At 42.4% G+C, this 25,118-nt stretch overlaps 1 protein-coding gene across 7 annotated transcripts in view; it reads right to left on the reverse strand.

The window, feature by feature from the left end:
- The window catches only part of ARHGEF10 (Rho guanine nucleotide exchange factor 10), a 93,556-nt gene that overhangs the window by 50,518 nt on the left and 17,920 nt on the right, over nucleotides 1-25,118 (reverse strand). For 3 of the 7 annotated variants that reach the window (XM_083607058.1, XM_083607059.1, XM_083607060.1), the window contains exons 3-16: nucleotides 24,858-25,031; nucleotides 23,367-23,657; nucleotides 20,248-20,311; nucleotides 17,741-17,820; nucleotides 15,862-15,918; nucleotides 13,277-13,440; nucleotides 12,238-12,354; nucleotides 10,810-10,924; nucleotides 9,411-9,517; nucleotides 7,195-7,272; nucleotides 6,836-7,015; nucleotides 4,497-4,613; nucleotides 3,078-3,170; nucleotides 1,235-1,405 (exon numbers count right to left, since the gene is read on the reverse strand). In XM_083607058.1, coding sequence (XP_083463184.1) covers nucleotides 1,235-1,405; nucleotides 3,078-3,170; nucleotides 4,497-4,613; nucleotides 6,836-7,015; nucleotides 7,195-7,272; nucleotides 9,411-9,517; nucleotides 10,810-10,924; nucleotides 12,238-12,354; nucleotides 13,277-13,440; nucleotides 15,862-15,918; nucleotides 17,741-17,820; nucleotides 20,248-20,311; nucleotides 23,367-23,657; nucleotides 24,858-25,031 — 1,808 coding nt within the window. Of the gene's footprint in view, nucleotides 1-1,234; nucleotides 1,406-3,077; nucleotides 3,171-4,496; nucleotides 4,614-6,835; nucleotides 7,016-7,194; nucleotides 7,273-9,410; nucleotides 9,518-10,809; nucleotides 10,949-12,237; nucleotides 12,355-13,276; nucleotides 13,441-15,861; nucleotides 15,919-17,740; nucleotides 17,821-20,247; nucleotides 20,312-23,366; nucleotides 23,658-24,857; nucleotides 25,032-25,118 lie in introns of all 7 variants that reach the window. The other 4 variants (XM_083607063.1, XM_083607064.1, XM_083607061.1 and 1 more) reach the window with 2 other exon arrangements.

Below are 25,118 nucleotides of genomic sequence, written 5' to 3' on the forward strand. Positions count from 1 at the left end.
GCGGCTGGCCCCGCCCCTGGCCGCAGAGCACATGCACCGCCCCAGGCGCCCAATCGGCTTGCTCCGCTGCTGGCTCAATCCAGCCTTAGAATATGTTTTAGCATTTGAATGGAGACAGACATAGTATAAAAGAAGGGCTCATAGCACTGCACACTCATCAACACAAACCAACCCACCAGTCTGACTCCTGCTTGTTCCCTTGGTCACACTTATTTTCTACTTAATGGAAGCATTATTGTTTTTATTCTTATTAGTAGTAGTAGTATATAACAACAACAACAACAACTTAAATTTAATAAATAAATTTAAAATGAAAATTATTAGTCGCTTGTTTGCCATGGAAATTCAAAGTAGCATTCAATATTTTAAGCAAAAAGCTAACACATACATTTAAACCAGCAAAAACAAAAAAATCTACAGGCCTGATTAAAAAAGAATGTTTTTGCCTTTGTTTAAATCTTTCCCAATGGGGTAAAAAAAAAAAAATTTTTTTTCTTTCCAGTAGCACCTTAAAGACCAACTAAGTTAGTTCTTGGTATGAGCTTTCGTGTGCATGCACACTTCGTCAGATACACAGCAGTGTATCTGACGAAGTGTGCATGCACACGAAAGCTCATACCAAGAACTAACTTAGTTGGTCTTTAAGGTGCTACTGGAAAGAAAAAAATTTTTTTTGTTTTGACTATGGCAGACCAACACGGCTACCTATCTGTAACTGGAACCAATGGGGTAAGTGGGACTTAGAAGAAGTGCTTATTTTTTTGGTGTGTTCATGTCATGCCCACTTATTTCATACTAGTTTCCAACTCCATTTTTTTTAAAAAAGGAAAAATTGCCTTTGAAACATATATCCTACACAACATTAGTGGAGGCAAGGTTAAAAGGTACTGGCTGTAGTTGTGTTTTCCAGTTTGCTTGAAACAGAAATACATTTGTGCAAAGTATGTGTTGAAGATATGGGGAAGGATAAAGACAAAAAAAAGTTATTGACCTTGGTGGGTAAACATCTCCACCACAATTGCTACCCCAAACCACATGGTACATTTTAGAAGATGGCTTGTCAGCATCACAGTGCTACTGAACCAAACACATGACCTCAAAATGCCATTTTCCAGCACAGGAAGGGGGGAAAAATAGACACCCACACTCTCAATGTGAAAGGCATCTGGTTTGTCTGATATCTACTTCCTCTACAAGAGAATTCAGGAAGGAGCAAAAGGATGACTGTTCCAACCTTGTTCAGATAACGCTCATTCATGGCTTTTGCGATTTGTTTTATTTCGCAGCGCTGATCTGCATCCCTTTTCCTTTCGTTTAATTTCTCTGCCAACGTTTCAAGCTCTGTGAGGGCCATCTGTAGAGGCAGTCTGTCAGGGTGGCCTTTAGTCGTGTTCTTCAACATATCCTTAAAAGACCCCCCCAAAAAACCCCAAATTATTACGGTTACTATTTCAGCACAAGTCAAGATTTTTTCTTTTATGATCTCAGGATACCCAAGCAGTAATGTCAAGCCTTTCCCCCCATCATAATCTCTAAAGTACACCTATAGCACGTGCCTGAGAATATGGTTGGCATGTCAAGAAAGATGCACACACAGAAATGTTCCTAGTACCCCAGATTTGACAAAGCTCCATCCACATCCAGGTTGTTAAAGCCTGAGATGTCTTCTTACAACTCTTCTTCACATGGAGGGGTGAGGCAAGGGCCATATTTTAACCGGATGATAGTTTCCTATCAATCGCTCATTAATCCATTTAAACCTGTTTCTATGTTGTGGGCTGTACATTACATTCGAATATACAGGCACAGTTGCATGTGCAGCACTAAGCCATGCAAATGAGCAAACATGCAGGCTTCTCAGAGCAAAGATTGTGGCTGCTATGCTCCTCCTGTCCTGCTCTTGCCACACAATACTGATACTTTGGGTGCAAAATATCAGCATCTATGTATTGCATAAGGGGAAAAATGAGGAAGTGTTATCAATGGTTCCAGTCCATCAGATCATCACCTGATAGATTCTGTACTGTTGGGCAAGTTCCATATTTCTGTGGCAAGTTTTATGTTCCAAAGGATATTTTGCAACATGGCCCTACCAAATTCCATGTAGTCATGGCTCTATAATAAAAGGTGACCAACTTAGCAGTATCTTTTTCACAGACATGGAGTTCATATGGCTCAGGCATTAGGAGGCTAAAGGTAAAGGTAAAGGGACTCCTGACCATTAGGTCCAGTTGTGGACGACTCTGGGGTTGCAGCGCTCATCTCGCTTTATTGGCTGAGGGACAGCTTCCGGGTCATGTGGCCAGCATGACTAAGCCGCTTCTGGCGAACCAGAGCAACACACAGAAACACTGTTTACCTTCCCGCTGGAGCGGTACCTATTTATCTAATAGCACTTTGACGTGCTTTTGAACTGCTAGGTGGGCAGGAGCAGGGACCCAGCAACGGGCACTCACCCCGTTGCAGGGATTCGAACCGCCAACCTTCTGATCTGCAAGTCCTAGGCTCTGTGGTTTAACCCACAGCACCACCCATGTCCCATTTAGGAAGCTATCAGGAGGCTATTAATGCCAGCAGTGGAAGCGGGGGAGGACTGAGGAAGAAAAGCTTATGAAACTATATACTACAAGTAGGATCTGCAGCAATATGTTGCACTGAGGAGGTGTTCAGCCATTTGACTTCCATCCCATCTTGCCCTGCCCCCTCCAATTTTCCTGAAGAATCCATTTGGCACTGGTGATATATTGCATGTCAGATTGCAATATTATTCTTATGAATAGGTACATTGCATAATTGCTTCTCGAGCTCGCAACTGGATATGGAACAGCATACAAAAGAAAGCAGATGGAAAATTCAAACTGCTCATGAAAACCATTTGCATTTATTTGTATATGAAATTGGGTAATACTTGTACCATTTCTTGATGAAAACATACACAGTCTCATTGGCTTCAAAAATACAACTGCATAGGACATTACATGGTGCATTTAATTTTTACTTAGAATTAGCCAAATAACATTGAGCTGTAACCAATGAACAGTGCATGCAAGTACTTTGAATGATCAGACTGCACTTGCCTGTAGCAGTAGGATGAACTGAGGAAAGCGTTGTATGGGTTTCATCATTAAGCCATAGAGTGTAATTCTATCAGGACTAGATTCTTGGCATTGCTGTAATGAGAAAGGGTCAAGTCTTTCTTTGTATCAACCACATTTTTTTTAATAACAGAGGTAAAAGTTGTATTCACATATAACATAAAGATAAAGGACCTCTGGATGGTTAAGTCTAGTCAAAGGCGACTATGGGGTTGCTTTCAGGCCGAGGGACCCGGTGTTTGTCCACAGACAGCTTTTCCAGGTCATGTGGCCAGCATAGCTAAACCACTTCTGGCACAGCGGAACATCGTGATGGAAAACAGGGCATTCGCCTTCCCACCGCAGCAGTACCTATTTATCTACTTGTACTGGTGTGCTTTCGAACTGCTAGGTTGGCAGCAGCTGCGACGGAGCAATGGGAACTCACCCCATCGCGGGGATTCAAATCGCCAACCTTCTGATCGGCAAGCCCAAGAGGCTCCATTAGGCAAATAAGCCAGTGCATAAGCTATGTACAGCTTTTGCTCCTCTCTTCCTAGAGTAGGGAAATAAATAAAGGAGTGGGTGATTTTGTGTCACTTGCCATTTGTTTCTCACAAGCGAATCATGATTGGGAAGCAAAGCTTCTGATTGTGGTTTGTTTGGAGGCAGTGCTAAACCAACCATTCCCTGGTTTGTTTCTCAACTCGGGGGGTGGGGGGGACTGCTCAAGGTGACTGCACTAACATGCAACCCATGCTCTGTCCAATGTAGCCAACTATGGTTTTTTGGTCAGCATTATGTGCTAATATGGCCACTGTGTGCCCATTTTTACATTGTGCTTCGCCAAAAAGTAGATTTCTACAGGTCGAGACCCGCGACAAAATGTTGCAGCATGGAGTTCTCAAGTTCAAGAGTCTAGCTATTCCATTCCATTCCCCCTCCATGGTTTCACCTCACACTGTTAGCAAGCAATTTGTACCCTATGAGTGTGCTCAGGCCTTGCATGGCTGTTTGGAAGGTTCCCCCGAAAGCCTTTTCTTAAGGAGTTTATGTTTTTCTGCGAACTTTGGAGCACCCCTGGGCATGCTCCCTCTTGCATGTGAAAAGTACAATTTTGGCTACACAAACAATGGTACTTACAGTCTGAGCTTTAGACATGGAAAGGATAATAGTTCACTAAGCGATACTGCATAGATGGCTGTAAATATTTTACCATTACTTATCAACATAGAATTACTTATTATCCATAGAATTAAATTAATTGAGTCCAAAATCTGAACACTGGTTATTCATAATTGCCTTGACAACCCATGAAACCAAACTACCAAAAATGAAGCCACAGAGTCAGATCCTTCCCTCAGTTTGTGATCTCCTATTTGCCCCCACCTACTTCAGAATTTAAAAAGCCAATACACTCACCTTTAAAAATTCAAGGAAGGCAGGTTTAGTGGCACACGTTTTCTTGAGAATCCCCACAGCAGTGCTAAAATTATTTACATATTCGCTGTAAGCATCCAGCACCATAGATTTAGAAAACTGAAATACATAAAAAAGAGAGTAAAGTCGGAAATCTTTTAGCTCCTTCGCATTATCTACGTCAGAGCACCAAGCTTTAATCGCTTCGCCATAGTTCAGCAACCAGCCTCTTAATTCAACACTTAAGACTCACAGAAGTTATATGGCAGTTAAATCCAGATTATACTGTACTTAAGGACTTTGACAATTCAAGAACATAGTTTTGGGGAGGGGGAGGAAGTAGTTTGATCTCAGTCCAAACATTCCTAAATTCCACCCATCTTCAGCAACTCAAAAACTATGCAGTAAACTAACAAACGTGTTGAAAAGCCTAAGAGGTCTGGACAGTGCCTGGAGGGGAAACTGCCTGGGACCACTATGCACATGACTTTTGAGTTCCATGACAAAAAGTGGGATGAAAATGTAAATATTGTTGGGATTTGTCTCAGGAGACCATGGGAGGAGTGTGCCTTTGGGGATGAAGTCAATCTGTTGGAAGGTTACAGCGCCTGCTGTGGCTGTAGAGATTGATATGGGGGAGACATGTTTTGTTGCAGCTGGGGCAGATGAAAGCATCCAGTTGGGCTCATGTAGGTGTATCATGACATGTCCTCTTTCTGCGCTCCTCCCAGCGGTCATTCGTCCTCTGATCACTGCTATGGATGCACAACCTGTCTGTCTGTCTGTCTCTAGGCACTGCAGTCGTCTGCAAGGGATTCCCATACTGTGGGGTTGATGTTGCCAGTCTTCATGTCATATATTTGCAGACATCTTTGTAAAACAGAGTTGGCCTGCCAATTGGTCCGGTGCCTGAAGCTAGCTCCCTGGAGAGCACATCCTTGGAGATCCTGCCATCTTCCATTCTGTGCAGATAACCAAGCCAGCATCAGGTCACGTCGTTCTTTCAAAAGGCAGAAACCTACACCGTGAATACGTGGTTCTTCTGGGTGCACTCCTTGCCAGAAAAAAGGAGGTGAGCTTTATGTCCCTGTGGGTTCTTCGTATCACATTTCAGTCCATGCCAAGAATAACTCACTTCCCACTTACCTAACTGGCAGCAACAGCAGCAGTTGTGACAGCAATTATATCTTTCTGGAGATTTCCCAAGCCACTAAGCTGGCACCTGCTGGTATAACTACAAAAGCAGCACCCCAAATATAATGGAGCTGGGTTAATCTGTTTCCCTCCCCTCTAAGGTATCTGAGTCCTTTGTATGGACATGCAGGGAAAGCTGCATTTCTCAGGGCAGGGATAGCTAGCATGATGCCCTCTATATAATATATATAATAATAATTTATTATTTATACCCCGCCCATCTGGCTGAGTTTCCCCAGCCACTCTGGGCGGCTCCCAATCAAGTGTTAAAAACAGTACAGCATTAAATATTAAAAACTTCCCTGAACAGGGCTGCCTTCAGATGTCTTTTAAAGTTAGGATAGCTGCTTATTTCCTTCACATTATCTACGTCTGAAGGGAGGGTGTTCCACAGGGTGGGCGCCACTACCGAGAAGGCCCTCTGTCTGGTTTCCTGTAACCTCACTTCTCGCAATGAGGGAACCGCCAGAAGGCCCTCTGCACTGGATCTCAGTGTCCGGGCTGAACGATGGGGGTGGAGACGCTCCTTCAGGATACAGGACCGAGGCCGTTTAGGGCTTTAAAGGTCAGCACCAACACTTTGAATTGTGCTTGGAAACGTACTGGGAGCCAATGCAGATCTCTCAGGACTGGTGTTATGTGGTCTAGCTGCTGCATTCTGGATTAATTGCAGTTTCCGGGTCACCTTCAAAGGTAGCCCCACGTAGAGCGCATTGCAGTAGTCAGACTCTAGAAGTTGTTGGTCTACAAATCCCATCATCCCTTCCTACTGGCTATGCTAGCAGGGGCTGATGGGAGTTGGAGTCCAATAATAGGATACCAGATTGGATATCCCTGCCCTGGTGTCTGTGACATGCTGCAGCTACATACCAGAAGGTTCGAAGCAAGGACTTTCCATCTGCTGCCACTGCTAAGCAACTGAGAAGCAGGCAACAGGCCAGGCAATGTGGGGACACAGGCAGGGGCTAGTGGGCAACATGTTTTGACCTTCTTATGCTCTGGTTATCACGGGGGCAATGAGGATCTGCACTGAGCTTGGCACAACCAGAGCTGTTTTCTAATTTTGTTGCCAAGCTCAGTCTTAAATCAAACAGGCAGCAGCAGCAGGGCAAGTTTGGCCACTTATATAAATGTGGTGGTTAACATACCGATGCAACGAAGACATCTCCAATCATCTCAACAGAATCCCACTCAGAGACACGACTGGCCAGTGCTATTTGAAACATGGAATGGCACTGAAGAATCTCCTTAATTCGGTAAAACACCATCTTCAGTTTCCTCTCGCTCAATAATTTGGGTTCCATTTCTGAAAGAGGCTTCTCGTACTGCTGATTTTTTTTTTTTAAGAAAAGGATAAAGTAGTTACAGCCATAATTCAAATAAAGGTTTTTCATTATAAGTAAACACATCAGCAGCAATCAATTACACATTTGCGACAACTTATTTCTAGCAAAAGAATGATCCATTTGCTTTCAAAGTTATAAAAGGGCAAAAGGCATTGACATACCTCTAGAATCCTTTTGAGAGCATCCACGTAATTTTTCTCACTGTCAACCACGGCACCTAAAATATATCTTCTCACCACCTGTACAACAAAAAACACACACGCAAGGAATGACACACTGAGAACTGGGGTTAAGGAATACTTCCAAATTTGCTCTGGAAGGTTGGGGGACCCGATTTGGAGGAGTGCAGAAGTAATTCCATTGCACTTGCACAAGTTGATGAACTTGTACAATAACTTAGTTGGATACAGCACTATATTTCACACAACCTTCCGCTGCCTTCTTGCTTGCAGTCAGAATCGCCTGATGGTAGCCTTAACCAAAAGCAATCTACTGCTGCAGTCCCACATACATAGCTAACCAGATCTGTTACTTTGCTGAATTACAGCTTGTTCTCTCTGCATGGAAGAGGGCAGATGGCGGCGTCAAAGATTCAGAACAGGTGGCGGTACCTATTTTAATGACCTTTTTGAATACACAAGGATGGGTTCCTTGTGCATTCTTCTGTATACACAATGATGGGGATAACCTTACAAGGTATCCCCAAGTACGGATATGTTATATGAGCGCAAACCTCACTTTACCTGACTGGTAACAAAACAAAAACAAACAAACCTCATATATTGTGTACAAAAACAAAATCAGCCAAAGAAAATACACACACACTCCATTCATAAGTATAATTGTATCAGCATGACCAAATATTCTTAACTGTTTAAATGTACACAGAAGATCAAAACCGAGTTTACTCTATACTATTACTCTATTACTATATTTGTGTCCATTTTCCAATAGACAGAAGAACAGGCGTATATCTGGACTAAAAGGTTCCCCTCCCTGACTTACAGGCAATGGGTGCCAAAGTTGCAGAAACAGGCTGCATCCTTTATTTCTTTATTCAAGCTCCTTGAATTATTTTGTTTATTTTTATTTAAGAGAAGCAGCAATCAACATTGCCGCAAAGTTTTTGTGGATTCTTTAGGCTGCTAAATGTCCTCTCTTTTTCCAGGACATGTCCTCTTTTTCATGGGTAGAGTCATCATAGTGACCCATAGTTGAACTCAGCAGATGTGTTCTCTTTTTGGCTCTTCAAAATATGGCACCCCTTGTTGCCTTGGCTGTAGAGTACAACCAAGGCAAATGCCTAAGCTGCTTGATCAGTTTTTTAACCAATTAAATCATACTCTGAAATCAATACACATGACTACCTTAATTCCATTTATTTCAATGAGTGTTCTCCAAGAGTGACTTAAGCTGGGTACAATATTTTGAGGTCACTATGATTATATTTTTACTGCGTACCATGACCAATATGAACGGGAAACAAGTAAGGCATCTCACATTATTTTTAAGTTCAAAAAACCCAGTATTGGTTCATCAAAGGACTAAAAACGTTAAGAACCAAAATGATTAAGTGATCTAGCATTTATAGCCTTGGTAATCTGCAAAGTGCAATGACTGGTGGTTAAAAAAGGAAACAGGAATCCTATTATGCCACCCTGTGGCAAGCAGCAGCTTGTGCAGGTTTAAATACATTTCCCCCAAAATTGCTACCAGGCAGCAGAGCAATGATGGGAAATCTGGTTCCGCCCAGATGTTGCAAGACTCCCACCAGCCCCAGCCAGCATGGAAAACAGTCAGAGACAATGGGAATTGAGGTGCATCATCTGGAAGACCAAAGGTTAGCCACATCCAAAGTAAAAGCTTATACACAACTACCTTGCTCACCTATGGTAAGTATAGATTGAATCAAGTGAAGCTTCACAAAAGTTTTTTTAAGCCAGAAATGCCTAACACAGATATGAGTAGGTAAGCAAGGTGGCCAGTGAAGATTTGTTGTTGTTTTGGCAAATAATTCTACAATATGTGGAGCCTCAAAAGCTTTATAGGGAGATGTTTAGGGCAAGTTACTTATGAAACCAATTTTGGCTTTCCTGTTTTTTGAACACTTTTGCAGTGCGCTATCACAGGAAATCAGCATACAGAATATTAACGTGCTGCCTGCAAATAACAGAATAGAATCAATCGTAATGATTTATGCAATGAAGGTACATTTTTCATTTTCTCCTCCAAAAAACCCTCCACTTAGGGGTGTTAACATCCTTGCATTTGAACCAACTTGGTTTTCACCCTCAGTTTTCTAATGAGCAAATACTGCACAACTTATTCTACAAAGGACACAGAAAGAAGGTTCAGTTTCAACAGCCATCACACAAACCTGTTGTTGCGATAATCCATCGGGCATCGGTGTCATGATTGCCTCTGTATGCATACAGTCTACATCAATAAACAGTTCCTCTTCTTCTAGGCAGGTTGATCTATGGTCTGCAGAAATATTTTAATATGCTAGATTTCCTTCACATATATATTACAGATGCAGGCAATAAAAACACATATTCTTTGGATGAGATTAACTGTGACATCTCTGCATTTGCTTCAGTATTATTTCATGCAATGAACACTTCTTCTGAATAACCATCCACAATGAAAGACCTGTAGCTCTAAAAGACACTGGATGTCCAGGAAGAAAGTCCATCACAGTGTGCATTCAGAAGAACCATTTGCCCACGTCTACACAGTTAGTGTAGTTAAGTAACATCCTGGTCCTTGCACCAAGCTGGACTCGAGACTGATTTAACACTTACCTAAAAGAGGAGTGTTAAAAAAGGTAAAGGTAAAGGACCCCTGATAGTTAAGTCCAGTCGCAGACGACTCTAGGGTTGCGGCACTAATCTCGCTTTACAGGCTGAGGGAGCTGGTGTTTGTCACAGACAGTTTTTCCAGGCCATGTGGCCAGCATGACTAAGCAGCTTCTGGCGAAACCAGAGCAGCGCACCTTCCCCCCGGAGCGGCACCTATTTATCTACTTGCACTTTTTGGCGTGCTTTCGAACTGCTAGGTTGGCAGGAGCTGGGACCGAGCAACGGGAGCTCACCCTGTCGCGGGGATTCAAAAAGCCGATCTTCTGATCGGCAAGCCCAAGAGGCTCAGTGGTTTAGACCACAGGGCCACCCATGTCCCCTGATTTAATGCTTACCTAAAAGAGGAGCGTTAATAACAACAAAAAGAGGCAGAACATTAACCTTGACTATTCATATGTAACCTCTCTTTGTCATTGTTTTGTACTTTCTTCTTTCTCAATATACAAGAACAACTGCGTAAGAAGGTGTAGCAAGTTATACAAGCAGCATGGCTTCAAAGTCAACAGGGCTATTTAGGTGACACCAGACCAATATCTACATTACTTGGCTTACAAATGAATCCAATTTATTTGCAGAGAAGTGGGCTGTACATCAGGGATGGGGAACCTCAGACCCACAACCCTGGTCCTCCTGGACTACTTTTGCTTGGCTGGAATGTGCTACTCTGATAATGCCTTTTGCTTGTCTAGATGGAGAGCAGAAAGCTAGTTAGGCTTCGTGTGTGTGAACTTCTGAATATTGTGTGTGTGTGTGGATCATAGGCTAATGTAAGTGTCCCATCTCTTCACTCTGTGCTTGGCCCCTTTAACCCTTGCCCTGCCCACCAGTGGCACAAAGTGGCCCCACAATGAACTGCAACCCTCAGGATGAGAAAGGATGATCATACACCTTTTTAAAGAAAGAGTCAATACGCACCATGACTAATAAATGACTTCGTTCTAATGAAAGACCGGCCTTTCTTCACAGCCGCTTTCGTTTTTTCTAGTCCATCTTTGGTTCCTTCCCTAGCTGCCCTCATTAGCTTTTGCATCTGCAAGACAGTATTAAACACATTCTACAAGTTCAGTGAAGAGTAAGTGTGGAATTCAATGGCTTGTTAAGCATGGTACCAGAGGTTTGCAGCAGGTACTAGAGCATGCAAATAGTTGCTCTTAAAAAGAACACTGTCAAGTTGTGGAGGCCAAAGCCCTTTCCAGGTGTGTGTTGTTGTTTTTATAAAAAAACACAACCCAGATAATCTATACTTTATGGATTTGCTGTGGAAGCATACAGATATTCATCCATACAATATATGTATGGTGCTTATCACTTAATAGAACCTGAACAAATTCCATCCAAATTTTGTATGTAAATCCAAACAGTATTTAATAAGTTAAAAATGTGATGCCTTTTTCTGAGCACTCAGCTCCCTTGGTATCAAGACACGGAATCTACCAACATAAATTTAAAGACACACTCAAAATAAATGTATTGCGGAATTGTAAGACTGTGTTCCTAAAATTCTTTTAATGACTAACTCCTTACTGTCAGGGGAAAAGGCAGGGCATCAAGATGAACAAGCAATCATAAATTAATATGACCCCTTTCCTGCTTTACATGCAGGAGAAGAGAGGGGGAATCATGCATAGCTCACCATATATCAGAGAATTAAGGGAGGGAGCATGGATAATCCCCTTCTTGGCTGCATTTACACATAGTGACTTGTATCAATCTAACTTTCTCAAAGCAGACCCATTGAAATTAACAGATCTATATTAGTCATGGCTGTTAATTGCAGCGGGCATACTCTGAGTAAGTTAGCTGAATACAACCCGGTTTCCCTCCCTTTGTAGCAAACTATTTTCTTTCTGCCCTCAATAAAAAGGATAAAATAATGTTGTATAATAGCAGTGCTGACATAAGCAGTTACATTATTTTAACCTAAAAAAGGTAGAGCAAGCAATCCCATTTAATTCATCTTCAAAAATCCAAAAGGGCTAAGACCTATATGATATTGTTCGAAGCAACAACCACTACAGCTGTCTTTATAGACACAATGATACATCCATATGGATCAGACTGCAACAGCAGAAGCTAAACAAAAAAAAAAAAAAAACAATATGGGCAATAACTTTTGCATTTCACTTTTTAAGTGTTATAAGCAGTAGGGCAAAGGCAAGTTAGCTGGCATAAAAGTCCTTGACAATGTTCTTTTAAGGCCAGTGGGCAATGCAGACAGCACAGTTTGAACACATGCTGTCCAGTTTTCCCCATCAGCTTTTGTTTATTAAAACACATGTTCATTGTGTTTGGAAGAACAATAATTTTAACATTTTAGCTTGTTACGAAAATCAGCTACGCTACCTTCAGCTCATGTTTTTGCTTTAGTTGCTGAATCTCTACAGCTCCCACCGTGTTTGCCATCAAATCTTTCATCTTTTTCTCATAGTGCTCCTTTAAACGGGTTAGGTCATGAGAAAGCTATAGCATACAAAAAGATACAATCTTAAACTTTACTCTAAAGCGCTTGAGCTGTAGCATGCATGCTGGTGGCCAGATAAGAAAAGGATTTGCAACCAGTAGAAGGGAAATCTATCTTTTGTTTTCAGCAGTACGTACTAAAAAAACAACTCAGCAATGGGTTTGTTTCCAAGTTTGTCAAGACAACTTTTCTGACTGGGTAGAACACAGAATCGTCAGATCATCTGAACCAATACAATGACACTAGGTTAAAGAACGACAGCAGTCCTTTGTACATTATTGTGAATACCGTAATTTTAAAAGTATGTGATGATTATAAATATCATTGTTTTTTAAAAAAATTAAAAATTGTCCAGTAGCACCTTAGAGACCAAGTTTGTTCTGGGTATAAGCTTTTGTGTGCATGCACACTTCTTTTAAAAGTTTTGCACTTAAAAGCACACCCAAGCAGGTCTCATGATTTTAAGTGAAGCTTTAGGAAATCACCCTTACTTTTAAGAAATCCCCAGTCTTCCATGTCTAGGTCTGGAAACTACCATTTATAAAGTGAGGTTTCCCCTTACTATATGCTTGGCAAGAAAACTTAGTTTTAGATTTTTACAATGGTAGGGTGGAAAGAAACATATGCACCTTACATGTCTTAGGAATACAAGCCACATCTCTTAAACAACACTGCTTAATGAATGCTAGTAGAGTTCTTTGTATCTATAAAAGACAAATTCCATTTGTATGCATTTATTAACTTCCTTTCTTGTCTTACTATGCCTGGATATTTCTCACCTCTCATTTTTAAATTATTACGTATGTGGTTTGAAATCGAATGCATGGAAAAAATGGACATCATAAAGCATGGGGGAACTACGGTGTTTGGAAGCATGTCAACAATGCGCTAGAAAAAATGCTGCCAAAGAAAGTTACATACTTGTCTTCTGTGGTTGCCACGCAGAAAAGAACTGGGCATTCCATTCTTACACTCTGAATCGCTTTGCTCTTCATAGCTTTCAAACTCACTCGAACTCCACCCATATTCTAGAGAGCTATTTCCACCTTCATCTCCATTTTCAACATCATCGTAAATCATCTCCTCTGCATGCATTAATACGCAAAATATAATTTTGTTAAGCTATGGGGAAGTTCAAATTCATTACAAGTTCTATGAGCCTGCTAAATACGTTGAAGAGGTAAAGCATTTCAGAGAATGCACTTTTCAGTACAGGAGTAAGGAATTAGTAAAAGGTTAAGAAATCAACACGTCTTGTTATCACGCCACAAAAGGTAGAGAGTTTGCATCCTGTCTTGGAATATCTTTCACAATATAGATTCTAAAGCAGCAATGGGAGACCTCAGGTCCTATAGTGTTGGGCATAAAGGAGGTACATTATTCTATTACTCCATGTTCTGGAAGCTCATACCCTTTATTTAAACTATATCCCAGGAATGAATAAATTTATGTTGTCCTATTTACACACTTAATTCCTTGTGCAAAGTCTGGCTTTACAATTCACTTCTATTACTTTAAGTGAATAATTCCTTATCTAAAGGAAAGTCTACATCTTTCTTTGATAGATCAGATGGTAAAGGTTGGAGGTGCCCAGATAATCATTGTGAGAAAGCCGCTGACTTTGGTCCAATTGCTGAATACACTTAATAGTGTGCCTTTCCCACAGTTAGCAAGTACAGGTGTCATATGTTTGGCCATGCATATCATTTGTGACTTCAGTGGGGGAAACGTAGCCTTGCTTAAATGCAAAAATCAAGTTTTGGCATTGCATAGTGTGCCAAGGAATTATTCACTGGCATATGCACCTCCTTTTCCTAGGCCTCCTGTTTTTGTTATTGTTGATGATGATGATGATGATGATAATAATAATAATAATAATAATAATAATAATAATAATAATAATATACCACCCTTCATCCGAAGATCACAGGGAGGTTGGCAAGGTTTATAAAATTATAGGTTTATTAAATTTATAGCTTTGCACTAAAAAGGTTCTCAAGCAAGTTACAACCAAAGTAAAAATATATAAATAAATAAAATCACATAAGAAGCATTACGCAATTTTAGAAGCAGCCACCTTTAATATCATGATACGCAACAACATTTGGATTGCAAGTACTCTAAAAAGCAGGCTAAACCTCCTGACTAAAAGTGACCCAGAACAAATGTAATGTGCTGCCCATAGATATAAAGAGATATAGAAGGAAGGTGAGATCCACAATAACATTTCTGGAAAACAATTATGGAAAACAAGAAATGGTACATGAATACAGAGGCACACAGAAAAATAGGCTGAGACAAAATGGGAGTCATTTTCTACAAACACTTCACATATAAGCCCTCTTTCAGTAATTATTTTTTTTGGGGGGGGGGGGTAAATCAAAGGAGATGAAAATATATTCTCATTCCATCATTGCATTACTTAGCCAGCTATATTTGGTTATGTGATATCTCAGGAGGCAGATATATCCACTTCAGATGGAAGGCAAAGCTTCCTGATTACATTGGCAATCATAGGGTTAGGAGGTCATTATGTTCACTATATAATCCCCGACTGGCTGGGATTACATAACAACAAAGACACAGTACTTATATACAGCATTTCAGGAGAGCCGAAAAAGCGTCGTGAAGATAAATGGAAAGGGGGTGGTTCATGGGTTTTCTTGTAGAACATTCCCTGCTCCCTCCATGAATATCACCCCTGCTCCGAATAAATTCACATGTGAGCTCTACATCAACCCCATAACACACATAGCCTAAAATGGCTCTGACAAAACAGGAACATCTCATATATTTTACATGCAAATGTCATTTCCAGAAGGGGCAATTGGGGATGGTAAAGCATGAGTGGAGTTCTTAATCCCTTCTTTGTGTACCAATTCACTTCCCCAACTGGCTTTTCCACCCTTCATAAGGATGATCTTTAAATCTGTAAATTGAAGCCCTTTTTCAGAGTAAGTCAAGTGAGTTTCTTCATGGAGGTTGATGGGATTTCCCTTCCATAAGGCTAAATCTTGTGCCCTCCGCTGCAATACTGTATTCTATTCTATTCTAACCCTCTGAGGTTCAAGGAAAGTAAGGGAGGATTTGAAGGACAGATCGTGAAGCTGAGGCTCCAATACTTTGGCCACCTCATGAGAAGAGAAGACTCCCTGGAAAAGACCCTGATGTTGGGAAAGATGGAGGGCACAAGGAGAAGGGGACGACAGAGGACAAGATGGTTGGACAGTGTTCTCGAAGCTACAAACATGAGTCTGACCAAACTGCGGGAGGCAGTGGAAGATAGGAGTGCCTGGCGTGCTCTGGTCCATGGGGTCACGAAGAGTCGGACACGACTAAACGACTAAACGACTAAACAACAAACAAGGGAGGATTTGCTGGGGAGGAGAGCAGGACGGGAAAGGATTGATCATCAGCTCCCATTGGAACTTCAGATAGAATTACTGATAAATGGTACAGGGAAAAATCACTAAGTCTAAGCCTAGGTTTTGAATTCAAACTCATACCTGGTTCCGAGTCTGAATTTTCTCTTGGCACATCGTCATATATTACCTCATCTGGATCTGAAAGCAAAAAAAGATGGGAAAACCACAATATTAGACAAACACTGTAGACTTTTAGCAAGACACACACTAAAATATTTGCAAAACCCCCATTGTTCAGCCTGGACACTGAGATCCAGCGCCGAGGGCCTTCTGGCGGTTCCCTCATTGTGAGAAATGAGGTTACAGGGAACCAGACAAGAGGGCCTTCTCGGTAGTGGCGCCCGCCCTGTGGAACGCCCTCCCTTCAGATGTGAAGGAAATAAGCAGCTATCCTATCTTTAAAAGACATCTGAAGGCAGCCCTGTTTAGGAAAGTTTTTAATATTTAATGCTGTATTGTTTTTAACACTCGATTGGAAGCCGCCCAGAGTGGCTGGGGAAACTCAGCCAGATGGGCGGGGTATAAATAAGAAATAATTATTATTATATTATTATAAAGGTTAAGAAAAAATAATAGATGGTAGAGGTACAAATAATAACAGTATCATCATCATCTGCAACATGCTTTTATATTTTCAGCACTGACTGCATATTTATTTATTTATTTATTTATTTATTTATTTATTTATTTATTTGCCAACCTTTCTCCCAAAGGATCCCAGGGTGGCAATATTAGCCATTATGTAATCCAGCTGTTGCCTAACTAGGTCCCAAGACCCACATGTAGTTCTTTTAACAGTCCAGTGGTGTTTCTAGCTGCCTTGAGCCCCAGTTCTGGGGGAAAGGTGGTATATAAATATAAATAAATAAATTCAACAAGGGTGTCCATGCGTTTTGCGGCTCGCTGCCTACTCCCCAAGATGCTGGAAGACTGGGCGATCTCTGCCCTTCACAATCTCTTGTTCTGCAGACATGCTGAAGGCCAAAGAAAAGAAGCATCAGACGACATCATATAGAAAAGAGAAGAGGCATGAGCAAGAAGATGAAGGAGACTTGCTGGAGACACAGAGGGATCAACTAAAGTACTATCGCACCTTGGTTCTCGAACGACTTGGTACTCGTACGTTTTGGCCCCCGAACGCCGCAAACCCAGAAGTAAGTGTTCCGGTTTGCAAGCGTTTTTTGGAAGCTGAACGTGTGACGCGGCTTCTGTGGCTTCAAACTGAGTACAGGAAGCTCCTGCAGCCAATCGGAAGCTGCGCCTTGGTTTTTGAATGTTTTCGGAAGTCGAATGGACTTCCAGAACAGATTACACTCGAGAATCAAGGTACGACTATACTCATTAGTCCAGGAAGTGCAGATAAGGTGTGCTGATATTAGAGATTGAATTCGTCAAGCATATATGTACTGAAGGGGGCTTCTTCAGACTTGCAACAGAAAAGGAAGTCAAAGAAGCTGCAATTTTGCTCAATTCCCCTGGAGTTTACAGAATATATTTATCCTGCTCATTTCATCTTTTTCTTTTTGCCTGGCCAACATGTGCGCGAGCTTGCATACCCAGTCGCTGATAACGAGGGAAATAAAATGAGATCGAATCAAACATAAGCAGTGTCTAGGATATTTGTAGGGCAATCGTATCAGAGGAATCTAACCAGCAACATCCCTAGAAGCAGAGTAATTGTATGTGGAATTCCTGAATAATGAAATCGGACCAGGTATCCAGAAACAAGGAGGGATTCATTCCAGACTTAAATAAAACATTCCAATATAAACAGCTATTTGAGTGATAAACTGAAACACACCAACTCATTATACAGAGCAGAGAAGTTGGACCCAGTGGTCCTCCAAAGACCCATCAGCCCCAGCCACCATCGCCAATGGGAGTCGTAATCCAACAATATTGGTGGACCACAGTTTCCCATTCCTTGATTTCTAGAGTAACCATAATCACCAATACTTACTCTCCATCCAGTCTGTGTTTGCAGGATCAGCAGCCCATTTGGCCAAGGCATTCTCATCTTTATTCCCCCGATTATCTTCACTTTAAAATAAGCACATACAAGTTATTAATTATAATAAATATTTCAGTTATTCACAGTGCAATACTATGTATGTTTGCTTTGTAATCTCAATGAAGTTCTGTGAAGCTTATTCATAAGTAAGGGTGTATAGAAGCTGTAATGCCTGACATTCAGGGACTTGGAACGCAGTTTAAGCTTCCAACACATTCCCCACCACCACCACCACCCATAAAGTAAAGGTAAAAGTTAAAGGCCCCCTGGACAGTTAGGTCCAGTCAAAGGCGACTATGGGGATGCGGTGCTCATTTTGCTTTCAGGCTGAGGGAGCCAGCATTTGTCCACAGACAGCTTTCCGCTTTCCGGGTCATGTGGCCAGCATGACTAAACCGCTTCTGGCACAACGGAACACCGTGACAGAAACCAGAGCGCACAGAAATGCTGTTTACCTTCCTGCCGGAGCGGTACCTATTTATCTACTTGCACTGGCATGCTTTCAAACTGCCAGGTTGGTAGGAGCTGGGACAGAGCAACGGGAGCTCACCCCGTTGCGGGGATTCGAACCGTCGACCTTCTGATTGGCAAACCCAAGAGGCTCAGTGGTTTAGACCACAGTGCCACCTGCGTCCCTACCCACAAAGTAGTTCTGTGCAGCTGCTCTTCCTTAACATTCTTCCAGTTTGCTGCAGAATGAGAACTGGAAAGCAAGCCTGGCTTTGCTTGAGCTTTTAATTACAAAATGCAGGGGAGGAAACCAATGCAGAAATAGGAGATGTTAAAAAACAAACAAACCTAAAATGTACCAAATATTGACTCCTGTCATGATCCTAATTTGCGTGCACAGATAGTGGATAATGCCAGCCTGTGCTGTAGTTTCTGCACTGCTCCTACTAAATACAACTGGTGCTAAAATCCCCTTTCCAAGTGTGCTCAGGGAGGCTCTGTGTGCATGCCAGCAAACTAGATGCTGTTAAACACAGTCACTGAAGGTGGAAGAGATTGTACAATGCTTCTTGCAGGAGAAGGGTGTTAACTGCATCCAGCTACGTAGCAGAGGCAGAGCAGCAATGCAGCAGTGGTCCAATGGTTCTAGCAAACCACATGTACTTGATCACAATGTCTGCTGGGGCCAGGAAGCTATTTCACAGCTTGCTTATCCCAGCACCCTCCCATATCCGTAAGTGTTTCTCTCTTCCCACCATTGAGATGCAGTTTGATATGGCCATCACCTATGATATGGGTGCTTTCCCATGTAATGGGCTTCAGGTGGTGATGGGTCTGTGTACAGTTCCACCAGTGCTATTTGCTCACAATGGAGTAGCAAGAAGATGGTTTGCAGTGCTTCAGGGCAGAAACTGAGAAAGAAACATTCTACCTAGGCAGTAGCTAGACGTGTGTGTGTGTGTGTGTGTGTGTGCGCGCGCGCGCTTGGGCAAAGCAGCTATTGCATCACAGATATCAAGGGACTGAGTTGCCCTTTGCTCAAATATGGCTATATGGATCACTGCAGTTTGTTTCCACTAGAAGCCTAAACTTAGCAATCTGGCAATGACAGCGTTGCTCAAGAAATGCTATCCCTTAATTTATCCAAAATAAATACTTTGGTTTGAAAATCACTGTCTGAGGCTCTGACAGGACAGCCACCGCCCAGAATGCTTGCATGCCGAGGAAGAAAAACATGTCATAAAGGGAGATGGCCCAAGGATGACTTAATAAATGAGTCACAGGGACGGGCAAGTAGAAACAAAGCTGCAGGGGAGTTAAGGCTCTGCAGAGCAGAGAAAGTTTGCAGAAGCATAGGGAACTGGCTTGACAGAGACAGCTGTTGTGGAAGGCAGAGGAACTGCAACAGAAACCATACAGAGAGAATGTAAGAATTCTGGTGGATCTGACCCAAATGTCCTCTCATGCAGCATCCCATTTCTTACAGCGGCCAACCTGATAGCAGAACTGCAGGCTTGGAAGGGACCTCAAAGGTTATCAAGCCCAAATCCTTGCCAATGCACTGGCCCCAGCATGCCTTGTTGGATGAAGCACTGCATACCAGGCTGTTTCTCTATACCCGCAAAGGAGGCCACCTGGCACCGTTGTGGCATCACGTGATTGACAGGTGGGAAAGTCAAACTTGGCCAGTGGAGGAGGGGAGGGAAGGAAGATAAGGACCCCCACCCCTGCTGGAGAAGTAGACAACCTGCAAAACGGAGGAATGTGGAAAGGTGTCTAAAACAAGGCGAAGGAGCGGCAAAGGAATCAACTCAATATCAGCGTCTGCCTCATCTACCGTTCTTACTGAAGGAGGTTGTTATGAAACAAACATTTTGACCCTCAAACTCAAGACAAAACAAGCAATAGTCAAGGGGCATGGATACCAGCTCTTGCATCCAACACATGCACTTTACTCTTTACCGAAGGGGTTTATTTTTTAATAAACTCCAGTATTTTCTTCTTACCCGTTCTGGGGATCCTCTGAACTCTGAGAATTATGGCAATCTTCAGCAACTATATGAACATTTGCTAAAGGAAACAGAAGTAGTAACAGAATCTCTCTCAGTAACAGCCATGTTAAAAAAATACAATAGTTGTGATTGAAACACTCATATCACCGCATTTTTCGCTGTATAAGACACACCCGACCATAAGACGCACCTAGTTTTGGAGGAGGAGAACAAGAAAAAAAAATATTCTCTCCCTCTCTCCTCAGCGCCTCTCCAGCAAAGCTGGAGGAGAAAGGGAAGGGGCTCCGTTTCTCCTCCCACTTCGCTGAATGGGCGCTGCACAGCTTTCCCTCTCTGTGCAGCGCGCCTCTTCAGCACTGAAGAGGCAGGAGAAACGGAGCCCCTTCCCTTTCTCCTCCCGCTTCGCTCTCGCTCTTTGCGCAGCACCTCTCCAGCAAAGCGGGAGGAGAAATGGAAGGGGTTCTGCTTCTCCTGCCGCTTCGCTGAAGGGGCGCTGTGCAGAGAGGGAAAGCTGTGCAGCGCCTTTCCAGCGAAGCGAAGCCAGGAGAGCAAGTGCTGTGCTCAGGAGGCTTCAGGTGGCTATCCCTGAAGCCAGGAAAGCAAGAGGGATCGTTGCGCACCGATCCCTCTTGCTCTCCTGGCTTCAGGGATAGCTGTGCAGCCTGCATTCGCTTCATAAGACGCACACACATTTCTCCTTACTTTTTAGGAGGGGAAAAGTGTGTCTTATAGAGTGAAAAATACGACACTTACTTTTCAAAATAAAAATTAGTCCTCTTAAATGCAAACAGCATTCTCTACCTTGGCTTGGAGTAAAAGGTAGGAAAAAATAAATAAATAGAAAAGACAAACCTGTAGAGCTGCAAACCAGACCCTATATATTATATCTTCCTTGCATAAGTTTTCTAACCTTTTCACTTTACTCCTCTTGTTAGCAAAATATTTGAACAAACACGAAAGTGATCTGACTTCAGGCTAGGGATAGGTAACACATTCAGAAATACACTGGCTGGCAGATAGGTTTGTGGCAACATATTTAAACTAGAAATATAAGGATTTAATGTTGTTTTTAGAATGAAAACCGGTACTCTTCAGAGCATTAGCAGATATATATGTCAAAGATTTACAAATTACCTGCTGCTATTGTAGATTACTCTCAATGTTCAAAATAATCCTTGTAGGAACATAGGAACCTGCTTTCTACTGAGCCAGAACAATGGGTCTACCTTGCTCAGTACCGTCTAAAGAAGTTGACAGTGGCTGTCCAGGATTTCATACAAGGTTCTCTCCCTGGAGATGCAGGGGCTTAAACCTAGGACCTTTTGCATGCAAAACTGATGCTCTGCCACTAGAGATGCAGGCGAATATCATTTCAGTTCACATTTAAAGGCAAACCTACCCAATTCACATTTTTCCAAAACAGCATGCAAACCAAAACACAGCACTTCTCTGTGTTTTGCATTGCAGGTCTCCAGCCAAGTAATGTGTACTGAAGTGCATGTACTGGGATGAAGTTTTTATATACAGTGGTACCTCGGTTTAAGAAAGACTCTCCTCCTTACAGATAGGAGGAGTTGTGAGCAGGAGCCGTTTAGGTATTGGCGGTTAGGCATTGGAATATGTTTGTGTATTAGAGGGCAGGGTGTGGCCATCGCCTACCCCTCCACTTTATGGGTATTCCGGTAAAGGAATCCGGCGGTCGTGGATCCTGTCCGACGCCCTTGCTGGTGGCTAGGGCCATGGCACGTCCCCTGGTGACATCAGGGAAAGCTTTCAGTTGTATTTGCATCAACAGGCTCCTCCCACTGGTGGTTAACCCTTGTTAGACTCACCCCCCCCCCGAGGGGGTGGAGTCACGCTCTGTTGTTTTATCCAATGCCTAAGCCAATACCTCTCACATGCTGTAATCAATAAAGTTGTGGCCTTTTTTAGCCCATTAACCTAATATACTGTGTCCATGTGTCTTTCTTATCCCCAAGCGGGTGGCGGGTCCTTGAATCACAACAGTCCTGTTTACGAATGACTTGGTTTACAAACTCTGCAAAACCGGAAGTAGTGTCCCGGTTTGTGAACTTTACCTCGGTCTAAGAACAGAATCTGAACGGTGGAAGGGCATCAGTGGGGGGAGGCCTCATTAGGGAAAGCACGCCACGGTTTAAGAACAGTTTCGGTTTAAGAACGGACTTCCGGAACGGATTCAGTTCGTAAACCGAGGTACCACTGTATATATAAAAGTGCATATTTCAATAAAAACACCGTTCAAAAATGCATTTTAATAGGGGAAATTGCTTTGCAAAAATGGGTATATTGGGCAAAATCACCTACAAAAATGTGCACATTAGGAGAAATTCGTACTATGATGCTGATGAGTTTGCAAGAGAACTTTTTTAAAAAATGCAAACTAATGTGAGAATGTAGAGAACACAAGGTTGGGAAAAGGAAAAATTGAAATAGAAATTGACAGATTCACCCATTCCTATGTATCACTGAGCTACAGCCCTTCCCTGTCAATGGAACTGATCCAGACAAATTGCATCTTGGATTACAGCGAGGAACAAACAATCCACTAAATAACCCATTGTGAAATAACCATAGAGAGGCAAAGAGAAGAACAGTGATAGAAGGCTGCAAGTTCCTTCCCTCTTATTGGGTGCAGTCGCCCATAAAGTATCACCTGGGCTGTGAGTTCTGGGGGACTTGCTCCCTGTCTTGCAGGCCTTTTTCCACCTGGCCTGGGAAGGCAGGACCCTGACTGACTCCAGCGACAAAAGCTGAGGCAGCTGAACAGACTCTTGGGCTGCAGTAACTTTAAGGGGGTTGTTGAGTGTGTGTGTTGTTGCTGTTATTGATATTTTTTTTGTATTTTTTTTTAGATCTTATTGTGATTTATGTTGAAATTGTTCAATTTGTGTGCTTTGATGTTTTATTTATTGCTTATGACTACTTACGTTTGTAATTAGATAACTTTTTGCATGTCATAAGCCTCCTTGAGCATGGTTTTAAACTATGGAAAGGAGGCATGCAAATAAAATTATGTATGTATGTATGTATGTATGTAAAGTATCAGAACTATGCTATTGCTTCATTAACGGTGCCTCCTAAAGTTACATTACCTTCTTCATCCACAGACACAGTTCGTATTATGACAGGACTGGAGTATGCTGGCAACAGCAATGGTAAGTTGGATGGTACAGCATAACCGCAGGGCACAGGAACAGAATATCCACTTGGGAGGGTAGGGCTTATACTTCCATCCTGTGGGCTTGGCTCTGGTGACAATGATGGTTCCTTTTCTTGCATTGGTGAAATTGTTATGACAGAGTATGGGTTTACTCTTGGTGGGACCACCTCTGCTGTGCCTTCAGCGCCCGCCATTTTCTCGGCTGCATCCACATTTTCATTCCCTTGAATGAAAACCACACAAGTTGTTGTCAAAACGCAAATTCCCTTGCAGGAACCCTGTTGCAATGCTCTTGCCCTTCAGATGAATCCTCAAAACCCTTCTTAAGGAGATAATTCTGTAGCAACCTCCAGAGACAAGTGTGCTGAGCAGACGAAGAATGGAAGAGAGCAACTCTAAACTGCAGCCTGCCAGATGGAAGATCAAACTTTGGTTTGGGTTATAAATTATAGTGAGCACAAACTATGGTTTGGCATGGTGGTTTTGATTCAGTTTGACAGTTCTGGCCCCTGTAAAGCCATATTCAGCCAATGACCGTCTTCCTACAGCAGCCTGCCATGCCCAACCTGAGAGACTTTGGTGGAAACCATGAGAGGGGACTTGACCTTATTTGTGCTCCTCCTTCTGTAAGATTATTGGTACTTTGGCTGCAACCCAGTGCCTCTGCTGACAGAGAAACTCAACCAGCTTGTGCAGTAAATGATATAGCTATTATCTTGCATATGTTACATCAAGCAAACATGTTAAAGAGGAGTGGAAGAAGATGAAGCAATTTCTTCTTTTTATTTCCTAAGCAGCATATCTTTATATTTTGATATCACCTTAGGCCGGCCTGCACAAGTGTTCATTCTGCATAGAAATGACTTGAGACTGCACCCGCTGGCTCAGGTCCCATCACCACCCTCATGTAAACAGGACTCTACACCCATAGGGACTGCGTAGAATGTAGTGCTAAGGAGATCGTTCCACCTGTGCAAGCATTTCAGAAGAACAACAGCACAATCTTCCTCCTCCCACCATTTGCTGTTCTGAGGATTCTCCTGTCCCTCCCCCCCAAAAAAACCTAATTTCGGGAGGGGGAAGTGAGGGGGAAAATGTCCCGTTGAATTAGCAGTTCTTGCATGGGCTTCCACTAGTGGGACCCATTAGCTGAATCTGGTCCTTAGAAAGCCTGTGCGCAATCTGTGCGCTCTTCAAGAACACTTATTGCATGTTGCCTCTTATGTAAATGACACCTTGAAGCTATGAGCTCATGGAGAGTTGCCCATAGAAACTATCCCAATGTTCTTTCCATGTACTTATTTCTGTTTTGAATGAACGTTTGCAGTTCATTATTATGTTGAAAGAGATCTCACATGCACTAAGTAAATAAATAAAGTATCAGCAATGCTCTCATGGCTTTATTAGGCATGGTCACACGTACCCGTAGAATTCACTTCTTCCTGTTCTGCGTTATTCTTCTTAGACTCTAAATTCGATGGCAAAGCACTTTGCCTGTCTGCTTCTGGAATTTCATCTCCGCTATCAAAGTCAAACTGTTCTCCTTCCTCCTCCTCTTCATCATCAGCTGTGCCGGTTGTTAGTTCGTTTTCTAAAACTTAAAAAACAGACTTTTTAAACAAAACAATGACCACCGCTAATTTAGGTAGACTAGACAGCTCTAGCTGCAGAGTCAATACAAGAA

The sequence above is a fragment of the Podarcis filfolensis genome, assembly GCF_964270895.1.
Source record: "Podarcis filfolensis genome assembly, chromosome: 3".
NCBI lineage: Eukaryota > Metazoa > Chordata > Lepidosauria > Squamata > Lacertidae > Podarcis > Podarcis filfolensis.